The sequence below is a fragment of the Mobula birostris genome, chromosome 10 (assembly GCF_030028105.1).
Source record: "Mobula birostris isolate sMobBir1 chromosome 10, sMobBir1.hap1, whole genome shotgun sequence".
Taxonomy (NCBI): Eukaryota; Metazoa; Chordata; class Chondrichthyes; order Myliobatiformes; family Myliobatidae; genus Mobula; species Mobula birostris.
In genome coordinates this window covers 55,421,014-55,440,098 of record NC_092379.1, presented here as the reverse complement: position 1 = coordinate 55,440,098, position 19,085 = coordinate 55,421,014, and the positions used below count along the sequence as shown (strand labels likewise).

The 19,085-nt window shown below is 41.7% G+C and overlaps 1 protein-coding gene and 1 long non-coding RNA gene across 7 annotated transcripts in view; one reads left to right on the top strand and one right to left on the bottom strand.

Annotated features, from left to right (window-relative positions):
* Window positions 1–14,320, bottom strand: part of LOC140204058 (uncharacterized) — a 55,313-nt gene extending 40,993 nt beyond the window's left edge. The window contains exons 1-2 of the long non-coding RNA XR_011887507.1: window positions 14,241–14,320; window positions 12,680–12,747 (exon numbers count right to left, since the gene is read on the bottom strand). This is a non-coding gene — a long non-coding RNA (uncharacterized lncRNA). The remainder of the gene's footprint in view (window positions 1–12,679; window positions 12,748–14,240) is intronic.
* A 1,736-nt stretch (window positions 14,321–16,056) lies between these two features.
* The window catches only part of LOC140204056 (syntaxin-3-like), a 131,453-nt gene continuing 128,424 nt past the window's right edge, over window positions 16,057–19,085 (top strand). For all 6 annotated transcript variants that reach the window (XM_072270313.1, XM_072270309.1, XM_072270308.1 and 3 more), the window contains exon 1: window positions 16,057–17,236. In XM_072270313.1, coding sequence (XP_072126414.1) covers window positions 16,122–17,000 — 879 coding nt within the window. In that variant the 5' untranslated portion in view covers window positions 16,057–16,121 and the 3' untranslated portion in view covers window positions 17,001–17,236. The remainder of the gene's footprint in view (window positions 17,237–19,085) is intronic.

Below are 19,085 nucleotides of genomic sequence, written 5' to 3'. Positions count from 1 at the left end.
CCCAAATTTAGCATTCGAAATCGCGGAGGAGAACCCCACTTATGTTACGTACCCCGTAAATGGGTTGCCAAACCAGCAGAAATAGATCACTCAGTTGGAGTCTGGATTACTAGAACTAAGAAAGTTTTATTAAAGAAACAAGCAACACAGTAATCGAAAGGATAATAAATGCAACAGTTCAGCAATGATAAACACACACGTGCACAGAATTAAGATAACAGCATCAATCAAGCTCTATCGTTGTCTAGGGGTAAATGACCAATTTCAAAATGACACAAAAGTCCAGTTCGATTTAGTTCAGTTCGCAGTAATTGTTGCCATGGCGATGGACAACGTGGGGGAGAGAGAGAGCGAGAACGACTGATCATTCAGAAACGGCTTCCACTCAACAGACCAGCGATATTGCTCAGAGGCAGCTTTTGGGCGGGTCCTTTGTGATGTCACCTGAGGTCACCAACTGTGACCCCTCCTCCAGATGCGGTCGATTCTCTGCAGTGAACCCGGCACCCAAGCGAAGGTGGACACACACCGGGTTCCGCTGATCATACCTTTCCACCCTGTGCGTTTAAGGTCCGGTACTTCCCACCGACTCATGAGAGGCGCACTGCTTCCAGGGTCTCGTTACCTCGGGTGTCGTGTGTGCGCTGCCTTAGCAAACCTGTCCCTTTTTATCCCCCTGCTAGGGTATCGCCTGTCCATCACTTCAAACAGTTCAGGGTTCAAAGGGGGAGCCGCTCTAGACAGCTCTCTCTCCCGTCCCTTCATTACACATCTCCAGATGCTGCTTCATTGTTCCTTATTTCTCCTTCCCCTGAGGACAGGTGGCAGACCAACTGCTGATGCCACTGATGCTAACCCAGGCCAGCAAACATCTTAATTTATGTGTATTCTCGTCACAGCGTAATGACATCACTGTTTCCACTTAAAGACACAGACAACTATTCTAGCATTACCCAGATGGATGCCCAAGTACACTTTTAACGATATTGAATAAGATTCGACGGTCACCCAGTTACACACATAGACACACACTCACTCTCTCACACACAGACACACACTCACACTCTCACTCACAGACACACACTCACAGACACACACTCACTCTCTCACACACAGACACACACTCTCACTCACAGACACACACTCACTCTCTCTCACACACACACTCACACTCACAGACACACAATCACTCTCTCACACACACACACTCACAGTCTCACACACATATACACAAACTCACACACTCTCACACACATGTACACACACTTGCACACACATACACTCACACTCACACACATGTACACATACTGTCACACACATATACACTCACTCACACACACATTCACAAACAGACACACACTCACACTCTCACAGTCACAATCACACTCTCACACAGACATAAACTCACACTCTCACACAAGGACTCACACTCACACACAGAGATACACACTCACACTCACGCACAGAGACACACACTCACACTCACACATGTACACATACTCACACACATATACATGCTCTCATACACATGTACACACACACACACTCACACTCATGCACACACACACTCTCACACGTACACACACTTTCACACACATACACTCACACACACACGTACACATACTCTCACACACACATATACACTCACTCACACCTCACACACACATACACATACTCTCACACACATATACACATGCTCACACACTCTCATACACTCACACACACACTCTCACACACATATACACACGCTCACACACATATATACTCACTCACACACACACTCACTCACTCACACTCACACTCACACTCTCATACTCACACTCTCACACTCACATTCACACACACACACACTCACTCACCCTCACACTCTCACACACATGTACACATTTTTGGACACGTACACTAAGATTCCACTATTTCTCGGTATTTCCGAGTGACAACTGTTTTTATGTTTGTAAATGTCTGGAATAGAACTTGCCACAATCTTCATTGTCTCACTATTGAAACCTTTTGACAACCTTTAGCTTTTATTGATGGATGTTGCAGCAGTTTCAGTTGTGAGTTCTTTTTGCTGTAGTTGCTGTTCTTAAATGAATCTTGATGTCAGGCAAATAGTATCCCTTCCTCAACCCAGACAGCAGTGTTAGAGATCCCTTGGTCCCTTTCAAACTAGTTCCCATAACCCTAGCAGACTCTGCATCCAGTCAACTGTTACCCTCGCCAGCAGTCATGTCTTTCCACCACTGCTCTCTGCTTTCCACATGGATTGTTCACCCCTTTCTGACCCCAGCCACTTTCATCTGACTATTCCTGGGCACCTCCTCCAAAGTGGCCTATTGCATTTGGTTGTCACAATGTGGCCTAGTCTATATCAAAGTCCACAAGCTCCTATTTTGGACCTTTGCTATCCATGTACCTGTCCATATAAATTTTAAATATTGTTACTGACCCTGCCTCAACTGCTTCCTCGAGCAGCTCTTTCCATATACTGAACACCCTCTAGATTCCCTCAGGTTCCTACTAAATCACTTTAATCTGTGCCCTCCAGTGCTTGATTCTCCAACCCGGGAGAAAAGTGCATTCGCCCCATCTCTGCCCACATGATTTTACATACCCCTGAAAGATCACCCTTCATTCCTCTATGCTTTACTGTAAGTGGTCCAAACCTGCATATCTCTGTCCATAACTCAGTCCCTCGAGTCCTGGCAACATCCTCCTAAATTTCCCCAGCACTCTTTCCAGCTTAATGGTGACCAAAACTGAACACAATGTCATAAATGTGGTCTAGCCAACGTCTTGTACAACCACAACGTAACTTCCCAACTTTTATACTCAATGCCCTAACTAATGAAGGATAGCACCCTGTCTAACTGCAACGCCATTTTCAAAGTTTCAAACTAAGTTTATAATCAAAATACATTAAAATTACCACACTCTATCCTGCCATTCATAATTTTTATTGTCAGAAGTTACCATTTTCTACCCTGTCATTCATAATTTTAATTTTCAGTGAACTATCTACTTAACCTTCCAGAACCCTCTGTTCTCCAAAACATGCTTGGGTCCTACCATTCACCCTGGAAGTCTTCCTGTCTTCTAAAATGAAATTCCTCACACTTAATCTACATTAAATTCCATTTTTCTTTCCTTCACCCACTTACCCAGATGATCAAGACCCCTCCGTAAATCCTGATAAGCACCTTCACCATTAACAACACCTATTCTAGTGCCATGTAAACTTATGAATCATGCCTGTTACATTCCCATTCACACCATTGATATAGATGCAACAGGTTATTGATATACAATAGTGTGTGTATATATATATATATATATATATATATATATAATATATACACACACACACACACACACATAGAATATACAATATATATAGTTACATAACTCACTAGTCCCACACCTTCAGTCTGAAAAACATCATCCAACCATCGAGCCTGTCCAATAAGCTAGCTCTCCCTGGATCCCATGTTATCTAACATTCTGTAGTTGATAACCATATCGATTCTTATCAAATCCTTACTGAATTCCATATGTGTCATGTCTACTGTCCTCCCTCATCAACTTTCTTTGTTACTTTTTCAAAAAACTTCCTCAAATACATGAGAGATGATCTCCCACACACCGAGCCAGTTTAGCTATCTTTGTTTTTGTAATGTTTGTATATCTTACTAGACAATAGGGTGACCAGAATGTACATTAAGTTTTCCTGAATGCTATTGGTATCGCTTTACTGTGGAAACTGAAGTAGAAAACCTCAGTTTATTAAAGAAGAACGATGCATAGCAAAGCAAACATAGCTCCTCCTCATTTAACGAAGGATACTTTTGATGGCATCATTTCTGGTTTATCTGCCACACTTGTGCCTCTTGTTGTCATTCTGGAGACATGCAGTCCTTTCAGCCCCTGTCTCTTCATCTCTTCTGCTGTTTGTTCTTTGTCTCTGATCCTGGAGACGTGCATGCCTCTCTTCCTCTGTCTCTTCTTCTCTCATCTTTTTTTGTCCTGACTCTTTGATCCTGGAGTCATGCGGCCCTGGCCTCATCCGATTCTTGTTCTCTCCCTCTCCTTGCCGCTTCCCGATGACGTTTGGCGTCAACTCTAGACCACAATGTCCCCCTTCCCGTGGCATAATTAGGCTGACCAATTTATGTTTACCCTAATGCTGGAAAGAAGATACGAAGCACTAACACCAAAGGATGCTGATTATTCTTGATGATGTGGTTGGCCCTCTCCTAAATGGACGTGATATAGTCACTGCTGTCCTTTGACTGTAGCAAAGGATTTCATGGATGTCTCAAAGTACGTCATTACAATAAGATTTAATTATCTCTTATTGATGGGTGGCAGCTAGATCTGTCCCAATCCTGCACATGCTGATGGTGATTAGCAGAATGTGACCCCTCGAAATAGAGCTGCCCTGCCCTTTTGCTCCGGTAGGTGTCGCTGCTGAGGCTGACCGTGCGCATGCGTCGGCCTGTCGCGTCCCGATTTCCATGATGGCAGATCGGGTCTCGGGTGAAAGCCAGCCTGTTGATTTTTGCCGAATGAGCAAATCTGTGCGAATATATAACCCTGAACTTTGCCTGCATTCTGTAAGTTAGCGCATTTTAATTCGATTTAGCCAAAAAAATGCCGCTGTAATGCACCGTTTGCGCTAATTGGAGGTTACAAACAGACAGACACAGCATGAGAGTTTTAGTAGTATATAGATTCCTCAGAATCCCCTCTACCTACCTACCAACTTACCTACCACAGACATTAGTCTTACTGGCCTACAGCTTCCAAGTTTTTTCTTGTAGCTTTTCCCAAATAAACTTACAATATTATCTCCCCTCCAGTCTTCTGACACTTCACAATGATGCATCTATCTCAGCCATATCTTATACAATTTCTTTTCTACCTTTGCAGACAGTCTTTGAATATACTTAATCAGGCCCCAGAGATTTATCTACTTTCATATGTTTGAAGTCGCCCAGTATTTATGTATATATGTATGTGTGTGTGTGTGTGTATACGTATGTATGTATGAAGATACAGTGTGGAACAGGCCTTCCCAGACCTTCGAGCTGCACCCCCCAGTAACCCCAAGTGTAACCCTAGCCTAATCACAGGACAGTGTGGTGAAAACTGCCCAGCAGATTATCGACACCCAATTGCTCACCATTGAGAACATCTACCATAAACGCTGCCTGGGCAGGGTGAAAAGCATTATCAGGGATGCATCTCACTCTAACTTTTTACTCTCCTCCCATCCGGTAGGCGCTACAGGAGCCTCCACTCCCGCACCAGCATGCACAGGAAGAGCTTCTTCCCTGAGGCTGTGACACTGCTGAACCTTTCATCACAGCGCTAAGCAGTATTGCATCCATATTGTACTGTCTCAGTACATATTTGTGTGCTGTAGCACTTTTTTTATTCACAGTTATTTTGTAAATAACACTATTCTTTGCTTCTGGTCAGATGCTAAATGCATTTCATTGGCTTTGTATCTGTACTCGGCACAATGACAATAAAGTTGAATCTAATCTAATCTAATGATGAGATCCATCAGTGTCAGGGATCAGGAGAGACTACCATTGCTATTACAAAGGAAAAGGTGCTAAGCAAGCTCAAAGGTTTTGAGGTGAATAAATAACCTGGACCAGAAGGACTACATCCCAGAGTCCTGAGACAGATTGTTGAAGAGATAATGGATGCATTGGTCATTATCTTTCAAGAATCAGTTGATTCTGATATGGTCCCAGAGGACTGGAAGATTGCAAATGTCACTCCACTCTTTAAAAAGGGAGGAAGGCAAAAGAAAGGAAATTATGGGCCAGTTAGCCTGACCTCAGTGGTTGGGAAAGTGTTGGAGTCTATTATTAAGGATGAGGTTTCAAGGTACTTGGAGACTAATGATAAAATAAGTCAAAGTCAGCATGGTTTCTATAAATGGAAATCTTGCCTGACAAATCCTCAGGGATCTGTTCTGGGACCTCTTCCCTTTGTGATTTTTATAGATGACCTAGATGAGGAAGTGGAAGGATGGGTTAGTAAATTTGCTGATGACACAAAGGTTGGCAGTGTTGTGGATAGTGTAGAGGGCTGTTAGAGGTTACAGCGGGACATCAAAAGGATGCAAAACTAGGCTGGGAATGGCAGGTGGTGTTCAACCCAGATAAGTGTGAGGTGGTTCATTTGGTAGGTCAAATATGATGGCAAAATATAGTATTGAGGGTAAGATACTTGGCAGTGTTGAGGATCAGAGGGATCTTGGGGTCCAAGTCTATAGGACACTCAAAGCTGCTGCACAGGTTGACTCTGTGGTTAAGAAGGCATACGTTGGCCTTCATCAACCATGGGATTGAGTTTAAACACCGAGAGGTAATGTTGCAGCTATGTAGGACCCTGGTCAGACCCCACTTGGAGTACTGTGCTCAGTTCTGATCACCTCACCACAGGAAGGATGTGGAAACTATAGAAAGAGTGCAGAGAAGATTTGCAAGGATGTTGCCTGGATTGGGAAGCATGCCTTATGAGAATAGGTTGAGTGAACTCAGCCTTTTCTCCTTGGAATGGCAGAGGATGAGTGGTGACCTGACAGAGCTGTATAAGATGATGAGAGGTATTGATTGTGTGGATAGTCAAAGGCTTTTTCCCAGGGCTAAAATGGCTAACATGAGAGGGCATAGTTTTAAGGTGCTTGGAAGTAGGTACAGAGGAGATGTCGGGTAAGTTTTTTACACAGAGAGTGGTGAGAGCGTGGAATGGGTTGCCGGCGATGGTGGTGGAGGCAGCAATGATAGGGTCTTTAGAGAGACTCCTGGATAGGTACATGGAGCTTAGAAAAATAAAGGGCTATGGGTAACCCTGGGGTAATTTCTAAAGTAAGTACATGTTCAGCACAGCATTGTGGGCTGAAGGGTCTCTATTATAACCATATAACAATTACAGCACGGAAACAGGCCATCTCAGCCCTTCTAGTCCATGCTGAACTCTTACTCTCACCTAGTCCCACCGACCTGCACTCAGCCCATAACCCTCCATTCCTTTCCTGTCCATATAACTATCCAATTTAACTTTAAATGAGAATATCGAACCTGCCTCAACCACTTCTGCTGGAAGCTCGTTCCACACAGCTACCACCCTCTGAGTAAAGAAGATCCCCCTCATATTACCCCTAAACTTTTGCCCTTTAACTCTCAACTCATGTCCTCTTGTTTGAATCTCCCCCACTCTCAATGGAAAAAGCCTATCCACGTCAACTCTATCTATCCCCCTCATAATTTTAAATACCTCTATTAAGTCCCCCCTCAACCTTCTACGCTCCAAAGAATAAAGACCCAACTTGTTCAATCTTTCTCTGTAACTTAGGTGATGAAACCCAGGTAACATTCTAGTAAATCTTCTCTGTACTCTCTCTATTTTGTTGACATCTTTCCTGTAATTTGGTGACCAGAATTGTACACAATACTCCAGATTTGGCCTTACCAATGCCTTGTACAATTTCAACATTACATCCCAACTCCTATTGCTCTGATTCATAATGCTCCTATTATCCTGTAGGTTTTCTAAGATTCTATGTTTTTTTTTGTAATTTATTTTTATTTAAGTCCATCATCAAACAAGACATTCCATAAGATGTATTTCAGATACTGTACATATATATCATATAGTCATATTTGTCACAAATCTCCACATAATATTTATCTGAGGTATACACTAATAGAAAAGAGAAGAAAGAAAGAACAATCAAAAGGAGAAAACTATGTACAAAGTAGGGAGTGATTTTTTTACAACATATTCATTGACTTGTGAGAATAAAATCAGGCCTATGAGCTGTTATGTAGTTAAACCATTTTTCCCAGTATGAATCAAATTGTTCCAACTTCTGCTGTTATCTTCTCCATTTTGTAAATGTCCATTGTAATTTCCATCCATACATTTAAAGTTGGGCTCTCCTGTGATAACCATTTCCTGGTAAGGGCCTTTTTACCAGTTACCAGCAGGATATTCATTAAATATTTATCTCTTTTCAACCATTCTTGAGGTATATACTGTACCCAAAATATATGGTCTTAGTTTCTAAGGGTATTTCACATTTAACAATGTCTTGTAGGGCATTGTGTATCCCACTCCAATAGTCTTTGATAACGGGGCATTCCCAGAAAATATGATAATGGTTTGCATTTTGATTTTCCACAATTTCTCCAACAAACAGGGAGGCTACTATCATAATGGGATTTCTGAAAGGGTGTAATAAAATATCTTATCAAGTTTTTCCACCTGAACTCCCTCCATTTCTGTGAACTGGCACACTTCCATTCTTCCTCAGGTATTATTATCCTTCCTTCCTTCTCCCATATTGTTTTAATGTACGAAGTCGAATGTGTTTTAAAATTTGACAAACCCTTATACATGCTTGAAATTATTCTACTACCGTTGTCTGAATTATATGCTTTTCTAAATAGCTCTATCAAACATGTACTTGCCTTGGTTACAGTTTTAACCGTCCTATTAATATAGTCACATCTGTAAATATCGATAAAAGTCTTGTTTTTCTAATAAGTGATTCTCTTTGAGCACTTCAAAACTGAACAGTGTTCCTTCTTTCATTTTATTGCAAATTATATTGATATCTGTAATCTGTCAAGTATGGTGCCGTGCACAATTCTGATTTGATGGAGGCAGACGTGAGAGAACAGAAGAACAGCTGGAGAAACTTCTGAAATGCCTTTTTCACTGCTGCTGTTACTGTGTGATTCTGAATCTCCAGAGGGGAAGGCCCCGAATCCTTGGCTTTGCTTGTTGCTCGGCGGCCGGGACGGAGTCAAAGCGCTCGGCAGAGATGGTGCTCAGTGCTCGGTGTCGGAGGCTCGAAGTTTTCGGACGGACTCAGAATTGGCTGGGGTTGGGTGCTTCCAATATCGCTGCCTGGAGGTTTATGGCAGAGAGAGTTTCTCCCTTCTGCTGCCTGCTATCAGGGACTGTTGGGAATTGATCGGAACTCTGAGATTTTTTTTTACCATTCCCATGGTCTGTTCTTTATCAAATTATGCTTTGCACTCCTGTAACTATATGTTATAATTATGTGGTCTTGCAGTGGTAGTCTTTGGTTTGTCCTGTTTTTTTTTGTGATATCACTCTAGAGGAACGTTGTATCATTTCTTAATGCATGCATGCATTTCTAAATGACAATAAACGAGGACTGAGTGTCCTCATAATCTAAAAAAGTAGCTGTTATTCCTTTAGCTGTCCAGACCTTAAATCTAGCATCCAGTTTGTTTGGTGTAAAATTCGAGTCAAATGCACACCATTTAAGAATTGCAATGTCTCTCTCTAGTTTATATTCTTTTATAATAGTTTTCCATATTTTAAGAGTCCATTTCACCCATGGGTTATCAATAGTATTTATGTAACTTTGTAGGTTGTTATCAGCCAAAATTGCCTGTATGAGGATGGAAATCTCCTCTCCTCAATTTTTCGATTGAGTGTCATATGATGGATTGCACCAGCATATCACAGCTCTCAACTGTGCTGCAAAATAATAATCTCTAAGAGAAGGTAGGCCCCATCCCCCCTTTTCCTTGGCTAATTGCAAAGTTTTGAGACAAATTCTAGGCCTTTTACCTTGCCATATATATCTTGATACCATCTTGTTTCATTCATTGAATTGATTTTGGTTAATCTCTGATGGTAGGGTCTGAAAGCGATATAGTAGGCTGGGCAGTACATTCATTTTAATAGATTCAATCCTTGAACTGAGACCGAAAAGGAATTAGATTCAATTTTGCTATACCTTCCTTAATTTTTTTATATATAGGTCGATAATTTCGCCAAATCTTTTGGCATAATGATGCCCAAATATTTGACAGACTCTGTTTGCCATGCCCAAGGATATCTACTTTCAATTTCTCTTGGTGGGCTATAGTTATAAGAAAGTAGTTCGGTTTTATCTATGTTGATCTTGTATCCTGATAATTGGCCATATTGTTCAAAGAATTGCATCAGTTTAGGTAAAGAGTATGTTGGTTGCCCCAGATAGATCAAAATGTCATCTGCGTAACAGGCCATTTTATGTTCTGTCCCTTTAATAGTAATTCCCCTGATATCTTCAATTTGTCTGATGTGTTGAGCTAATGGTTCCAGATATAATGCGAAGAGTAGCGGTGATTATGCACAACCCTGTCTTGTACCCCTTTCGAGGGTAAAACTATTTGACAAATATCCATCGATTTTAAACCTAGCAATAGGATTGTCATATAGTGCCTGTATTGTTTTAATAATTGTGTCATGTAGACCAAATCTACGTAAAACTCTGTAAAGAAAATTACAATTAACTGAATCAAATGCCTTGTCAGTGTCCATGCTTATCATTATTGCTTCAATTTCATTTTTTAAAATATGATCCATAATGTGAAGTGTCCTTTGTATATATCTTGTGTTTGGCGTTGTTGTATAAAACCTGTCTGATCATTATGTATCAGTGTGGGTAGAAACTCTTCCAATCGTTTGGCCATGATGGAGGTAAATAATCTATAATCCACATTAAGAACAGATATTGGTCTAAATGACCCACATTCCATTTTATCCTTGCCTTCTTTCGGTATAGCTGAGATTATTGCCTCCTTCCAGCTGGGAGGCATTTGCGCCTTTCTTAGAACCCAGTTCAGTGTGGGGAGCAAAACAGGAACTGACTCATTTCTAAATTCCTTATACTACTGTGCCGTACATCCATCTGATTCTGGTGACTTCCTTAATTTAAGCCTACTATTGCAGTTCTTAGTTCAGCTTCAGTTATGTCAGCAGTCATCGTTCTATTTTGTTCTTTGCTTAAAGTGGATTCAGGAAGGTGTCAATCTGGACTATGCTTCCCCCTGGAGCTTTGGAATAGAGAGTTTTGTAAAACATTTCAAAAGCTTCTTGAATTTCACTTAGCTTATTTTTTATCACTTTTGTTCTTGGATCCCTTATTCTATGAATTGTATTTTCTGCTATTTTTTTTTCAGTTTCCACGACAGTATTTTCATAGATTTAGATCCACTTTCATAGTGTCTCTGTTTCAGAAACATTAAATTTGACTAAATTCTTGTGTAGCCAAACTATTAATTTCATTCCTAATTTTTAAAATTTCCTCTAGTGTATCCTGTGCCAAACTCAATTTGTATTTTTTCTAGTTCCTTCAGCTTATTTTGTAATTCCTCTAATGTTTTATTCCTTATTTTTTTCTTATATGAAGATATCACTATAATTTTCCCTCTTAAGACAGCCTTCATAGTATCCCATAGAATGGGAGGTGAAACCTCTCCATTATCATTGAATTCTAAGTAAAGACCAATTTCTTTTTTAATTTGTTCCTTAAAATAGGAATCATTGAGTAGACTTGAATTTAGTTTCCAAATAGTATTTTTTGGTTGTAGGTCAAAATCAACAGATAAATATATAGGTGCATGGTCACTTACATCTATTGTCCCAATTCCACAGGTGTTTATTTTGTCTTTATCTTTTCCAAATGTTATGAAATAGTCTATTCATGTATATATGGAATGGGGGGCAGAATGAGTGCAATCTCTTCTATCGGAGAAAAGATCCCTTCATATATCAATTAGACCAACATCCTCAAAAAGAGTGTTAACTTTCTAAGTAAGGACTTTGTTTCATAAGATTTTCTATTGGAAGAGTCTAACTTTGATAGTAATTGTAAATTTAAGTCTCCCTACATAGTCATAGTTATACTTTATTGATCCCGAGGGAAATTGGTTTTCATTACAGTTGCACCATAAATAATTAAATAGTAATAAAACCATAAATAATTAAATATTAATATGTAAATTATGTCAGGAAATAAGTCCAGGACCGGCCTATTGGCTCAGGGTGTCTGACTCTCCAAGGGAGGAGTTGTAAAGTTTGATGGCCACAGGCAGGAATGACTTCCTATGATGCTCTGTGTTGCATCTCGGTGGAATGAGTCTCTGGCTGAATGTACTTCTGTGTCCAACCAGTACGTTATGTAGTGGATGGGAGACATTGTCCAAGATGGCATGCAACTTGGACAGCATCCTCTTTTCAGTCACCACTGTCAGAGAGTCCAGTTCCATCCCCATAACGTCACTGGCCTTACGAATGAGTTTGCTGATTCTGTTGGTGTCTGCTACCCTCAGCCTGCTGCCCCAGCACACAACAGCAAACATGATCGCACTGGCCACCACAGACTTGTAGAACATCCTCAGCATCATCCGACAGATGTTAAAGGACCTCAGTCTCCTCAGGAAATAGAGACGGCTCTGACCCTTCTTGTAGACAAGCCTCAGTGTTATTTGACCAGTCCAGTTTATTCAGGTATTTGTAATCCTCCACCATGTCCACACTGACCCCCTGGATGGAAGCAGGGGTCACCGGTGCCTTAGCTATACTCAGGTCTACCACCAGCTCCTTAGTCTTTTTCACATTAAGCTGCAGATAAGTCTGCTCACACCATGTGACAAAGTTTCCTACCGTAGCCCTGTACTCAGCCTCATCTCCCTTGCTCATATCAAGAGACCTCCTATTTCTGTTAACATAACATTAGTAATTTTCTGAAAGAAACTAATATCACTTCTTGGGGGTGCCTATATATTCAATAAAGTAACTGGATTTCCATCTATATTCCCCCTGACTAGAATATATTTGCCCTCCTTACCTCTCATTTCGAATACTTTTTCAAAATTTAGCTTGCTTGAGATGAGAATAGCAACTCCTCTTCTATGTCTTGATTTATATGAGGAGAAAAACAAATTAGTGAAGCCCATTCTCTTTAATTTTGCATGCTCATTATCACTTAAGTGAGTTTCCTGTAAATATACTACATGGGCTTGTTTTTTTTTTCATTTTTGATAGAATTTTACTTCGTTTGATTGGATTTAACAGCCCATTGACATTAAAAGAAATGAATTTTACTTTGTCCTTAGCCATGTGTATTTATCTGTTAGTATATCATTGAAGTTTACAGAACATTAACTTACTTGATCTAATCCCTGAACAAATAAGAAATGAGAAATGCGAATAATAAAAAAAAGCTAACGAAGGTGTGATTCCAAGGCTGGGGTCTCTAGATGACCCTGGATGAGCTAGAGGAAACGTCTAGCCGTGGGGGATAGCCCCTCCTACCTGTGAGTTGAGGGCCCCTGCTGCAGTACCTATAAAAGTAAGTAAAAAAATCTATGCAACACACATCAAAGTTGCTGGTGAACGCAGCAGGCCAGGCAGCATCTCTAGGAAGAGGTACAGTCAACGTTTCAGGCTGAGAGCCTTCGTCAGGACTAACTGAAGGAAGAGCTAGTAAGAGATTTGAAAGTGGGAGGGGGAGGGGGACATCCAAAATGATAGGAGAAGACAGGAGGGGGAGGGATGGAGCCAAGAGCTGGACAGGTGATTGGCAAAAGGGATGTGAGAGGATCATGGGACAGGAGGCTCAGGGAGAAGGAAAAGCAGAGGGGGGAAACCCAGAGGATGGGCAAGGGGTATAGTCAGAGGGACAGAGGGAGAAAAAGGAGAGAGAGAGAAAGAATGTGTGTATATAAATAAATAACGGATGGGGTACAAGGGGGAGGTGGGGCATTAGCGGAAGTTAGAGAAGTCAATGTTCATGCCAACAGGTTGGAGGCTACCCAGATGGAATATAAGGTGTTGTTCCTCCAACCTGAGTGTGGCTTCATCTTTACAGTAGAGCTGGCCGTGGTTAGACATGTCAGAATGGGAATGGGATGTGGAATTAAAATGTGTGGCCACTGGGAGATCCTGCTTTCTCTGGTGGACAGAGCGTAAGTGTTCAGCAAATCGATCTCCCAGTCTGCATCGGGTCTCGCCAATATATAGAAGACCACATCAGGAGCACCGGACGCAGTATATCACCCTAGCCAACTCACAGGTGAAGTGTCGCCTCACTTGGAAGGACTGTCTGGGGCCCTGAATGGTGGTAAGGGCACTTCCTCCCTCACCTACACATGCCCTTACACTTCCTCCCTTACCACCATTCAGGGCCCCAGACAGTCCTTCCAGGTGAGGCAACACTTCACCTGTGAGTCGACGGGGGTGATATACTGCGTCCGGTGCTTCCTGCAGTAACTTTACTACAAACTCCGTCATCGACAATCCCTCTGCTCCTTCGGGAACATTATAAATCCTGATATTTTTCCGTCGCGATCTTCCCTCCTGGTCAAGCTATTTACTTTCCTGTTGATTTAATATTTATATTGTCTTACTTCATATCCATTCCACGTTTTGCACACGATCTTCCACCTTCTCAATTCGAGTCTCTGCCACCGTTATTTTCTGATTGATGTTGGCGAGCTCAGACTTGATATCATTGAGTTACTGTTTTATATTTTTTTGGACTTCCCTTATCTCTTCCAAAATCCTTATCATATTTGCCACTTCGCCTGAATGAGGCCCAGCGTCAGCTTCACCACCACGTGCACGTGTAGGAGAGCCGCGTGTTGCACCTCTCCCATAGGCTCTGCAGTGATGCTTTTTTTTATCTCCATTCTTTTTCCCCATTCTTGCCCCCCTTATCAATTCAGATATTTTCGGAAGATCTTATACTTGATGGATTAACAGGGCAAAATATGCATTTTTCTGGAGGAGCTGTTGATTTAAGCTGCCATTCTGGATGATGACGTCACCGGATCCCTCAAGTTTCTATGTTTCTAAATCTGTTAGAGTTCTTCAAGGATGTTCTTCTCTGTTCTTCAAGCAGGTGGACAAAGGCAAGGCAGTGGATGTCATTTACTTGAATTAGCAGAAGACATTTAGTGACAATAAAGTGCCACACATGAGGCTACTTAAGATAAAATCTTATGGCATTACAGGAAAGATACTGGCATGGATAGCTGAATGACTGACAGGCAGGCAGGAGACAGTGAATAGGAATAAAGAGGGCCTTTTCTGATTGGCTGCAGGTGACTAGTGGTTTTCCTTAGCGATCAGTACTGGGACCACTACTTTTTACATTGATTGTAAATGATTAAGATAAAAGAATTGATGCCTTTGTGGCAAAGTTTGCGGATGATACAAAGACATGTGCAGGTGTAGGTAGTGCTGAGGTAATGCAATTTCAGCAGGAGGCAATTAAAATGGCAGATGGAATACAGTATTTTGATAAAAGGAAAAATAGTGCAGACTATTATCTAAATGGGGAGAAAATTCAAACATCAGAGGTGAAAAGGTCCACGTGCAAGACTCCCAGAAGGTTAATTTACAGATTGAGTTTGTGGTAAAGAAGGCAAATGCAACATTGGCATTAATTTCAAGGGGAATAGAATATGAAAGCAAGGAGATAATGCTGAGGCTTTATAAAACACTAGTCAGGCTGCACTTGGAGTATTGTCAACAGTTTTGGGCCCCATATCTCAGAAAGGATGTGTTGTCAATGGAGAGAGTCCAGAGGAAGTTCATGAGGATGATTCCAGGTACGAAGGGGGTTAACATATGAGGAGTGTTTTGCTGTTTTGGGCCTGTACTCACTGGAATTTAGAATGCAAGGGGACCTCATTGAAACCTACTGAATGTTGAAATGACTAGATAAAGTGGATGTGGAAAGGATGTTTCCTCTGATGGGGTTATGCAGAACTAGAGGGCACAGCATAAAAATTTGAGAGGGGACCCTTTAGAACAGAGGTAAGGAGGACTTTTTTAGTCAAAGAGTGCGACCACAGACTGCGGTGGAGGCCAAGTCCGTGGGTATATTTAAAGTGGAAGTTGATAGTTTCCTGATTGGTCATGGCATCAAAGGATATGGTGAGAAGGCAGATGTCTTGGGTCTGGGATCAGCCATGATGGAATGATGGAGCAGACTCGATGGGCTGAATGGCCTAATTCTGCTCCTATGCCTTATGGCCTTATTCTAATCTTATTCAGATATTGCAGCAACTGAGAGGTGACGCTCGTTAGGTTTCCTGACCTCTGGAGATACTGAGCACAGTACATGTGGTTATATCATGTGACAAAGATAAACTATGGGAGTTGTCTCAACCACGAATATTTGGCACCGATACAAAAAGTACTGGCTATAGAAAGCGCAGCATTTATTTCCGGAGGTTTATTAATTGATCGGAAACGTTTGGAGCAAGGCTCAAGCACTTACAATGAAGGACAGATTGGACGAGTTAAAGGAAGCGGCAGAGGACAACTTCACGGAGAGTATAGATGGAATCGACAACCCAGTGTTTGCGGGGACAGAATGCAACAGGCTGGATGGTTTCTTTGAAGATATTTCAGCCATTTCCTCAAACCTCAACAAATTGGAAGATTTAGTTCATGCTATTCAAAAGAAGCAAGAAGAGGTGTTATGTGGAACTGCACATGAGAATATCTACAACAAAAAGAAAACTCTAAAAGATGCCAAATGCCAGTTCACCAATGAGGCCAAGGTCATTCAGTCGCAGCTGGATAACATGAAGGATGTAGTTTTTCGGAAAAGGCAAGAGGTGCCTTACTCGGTTGAGTACAGGATTCGCCAGCATCAGTATAACGCGCTGGTAACTCGCTATCAGCAGATCCTAACTTCGCACTACACAAAAGAGACCGAATACGTCGGCAAGTTGAAACAGCAAATTGTTCGGCAAACTCAGCTGGCTGGCGTGAAACTGCAGGACGAAGACGTTGATAGTTTTGTGAAGAACCTTTCTGCTCCACGAATTGTTGGCCAGGATCTGGAAATCCTCAAAGCCAAGGAGCACTTAGCTCAAGCCCAGGAGCGCCACAAACAGCTATTGGACCTTGAGTCGCAGATTGCTGAACTTCACGAACTCTTCCTCCAGTTTGAGGTATTGGTAACTGAGCAACAGGAGATTGTAAACAGCATTGAATACAATGTACAGCACACTATTGACTATATTGCACAGTCCTCAGACCATGTTAAAACAGCGATAAAGTATCAGAAGAAATCTCGGGTCACTGCTGCTGCGGCGGCTGTACTGGGGCTGTGTGTTTGCGTTCCATGTATCGCGAGGATGTCTTCTTAAAAGCAACAGCACTGCCTGTGGTTTTCCTAAGGACCCAGCAAGTCCTGAGGAGGGAACTCACTATTGCATTCTATTTCTGCTGCTGGATAGGAATGTGGACACCTGTGATTGCGTGTTCGGGAGGTGTGCGTCAGAGGATAATCTTTCACACCGTGACCCTGGGGAATTTCCAGTGTTTACAAGGGTGTGCTGACGTTAACCAAGGGATTAGTATTAATCGCAGAATTATAAACGAAGTAAGTGAGAATATTGTCTACTCTCATCAATTTTTTTAAAATTCTTTCACTCAGGCACCCATTTTTTGCGTGAATTATTGCATTCAGCTGAGTATCTCAGAAAGATGAGAGGAGAACAGTGAAAAGTTTTCTGGTGTAAACGGAAACTTTGTGAGTGGTGTAAACAGACACGTTAATTATAAAGTGTTTCTGATAAATTAGGCCAGTGAGGACAAATCTATTGTCCAAGTATTTTAATGCGTGTGAGTTAACCCTGTTTTAGCCCGTAGGATAATAAACTACACTTCCTGTCCTTCCCGGAAAAGTTTTTCCAGAACAACACATTTTACCACAAGTTTGTCGGGTCGTGGTTAGCATGGAAAACCCTGCAGACATTGCAGGAGACTGTTCAGACTCTCTGGCAGAATGCCTCATCGCCAGACCTCACCTACAGGAACCAAGACGATTCCTGGCTGGCGATGAGAGGAGCCCTCCCAGTGTCAGATCTTACCTGCATGACTGGAGCATCACTCGCACCACGGGATGACTGCAGTGGGGAAGAGCCCTCAGCTCACCTCCGCAGACTGTGGATTTGTGAAGGAGGTGTGGAGAAAGAGGCCTATGCCGTGATTCATCCAGAGCAGCAGCTTGACAAAGGGCTCTCTGATCTACCAGCTGTTCCCACGGACATACTTGGAGGGCAACATCAGGTGTTGCGGCAGGTTATCCACTCAGTGAAAGTTGCCCGTTGGTCCACCCAAATATTATTGGTCTGCCAGCGCATCGAGATGTCCGGGGAGGAATGCTACCAACTAGTACATTCCAACAGTTCCAGCATTCCAGGCTGCGGGGAACGTGTTGCGGGGCACAGCGGAGCTCGGTGCAGCCACTGCTATGGCTCGGTGGGGAAGGTCCACAGTATAGGGTTCTTCTGCTATTGGAGAGGGAGGGGCCAGAATGGGTGAAGAAGCCCCTCAGTTATTGTAGTAGTTAGCACCCCAGGGGGCCGCATGACTGGCAGCAGGGCATTTGATGTGCGGGAATGCAATAGAACAGTACTGAAAGCACTGACTTTGAATGTAATGAATGAAAAGGCTTTGTAAGTGTTTTGTTTATTATGAATAAAGTTTATTTTAATATTTAAAAAGGAATAATAAGAACATTGTGAAATATTTGGTTTGAAGGATATCCAAGACTTGGTGTGTGGTTGTTACAGTTCTATTCCCTAGGTTTTAGAAGGTTAAAGGGAGTCCTGACTGAACTTCTAAGTTACTTTACAGTTGGATTTAAGGGGACAGTAAGATGAACAAAATTATTTCCAAACAAGTTTGGGAAACCTTCACCAAACAGTTTCAATTGTCTGAATGGCAGGTCACCAAGATTATTTTAAAATCAAGATTGATGGATTCTGTATTAAGGAATGCCAGGAAAAGATGGGAATGGAAGTACATTGTAGAATAAGCATGTTCTCAAGACATGCTCAACAACCTACTCTAGTTCCTGTGAGTTTCCTAGAAAAGCTGGACATACAATTAATCTTTACCTGTATTGCCACCTTTGTATAAACATTAGTTTCTTTGAATAAATTGACTTTAATTCTGTTTTGGATATTATTTCTGTATTTGTTGTGATTTTCTTTTCCTTCTGAGTTAATAATTTACTCAAGAGTGTGTGAAAATAAAGGTTGTTGGGATATCTGCTGTTCAGACAAAGCTCCTATTGTGACAGAACTATTATATGCTAACACATTGAAACACCTTTCTGAAACTTGCTGATGTGGTTTATTTTTTATTGTTGGGATATGCCTGTCAGTAAAATAATATTGTCCATTTCAAGCTACCTTGCAAAAAATGGTGATAGTTGTCTTCCT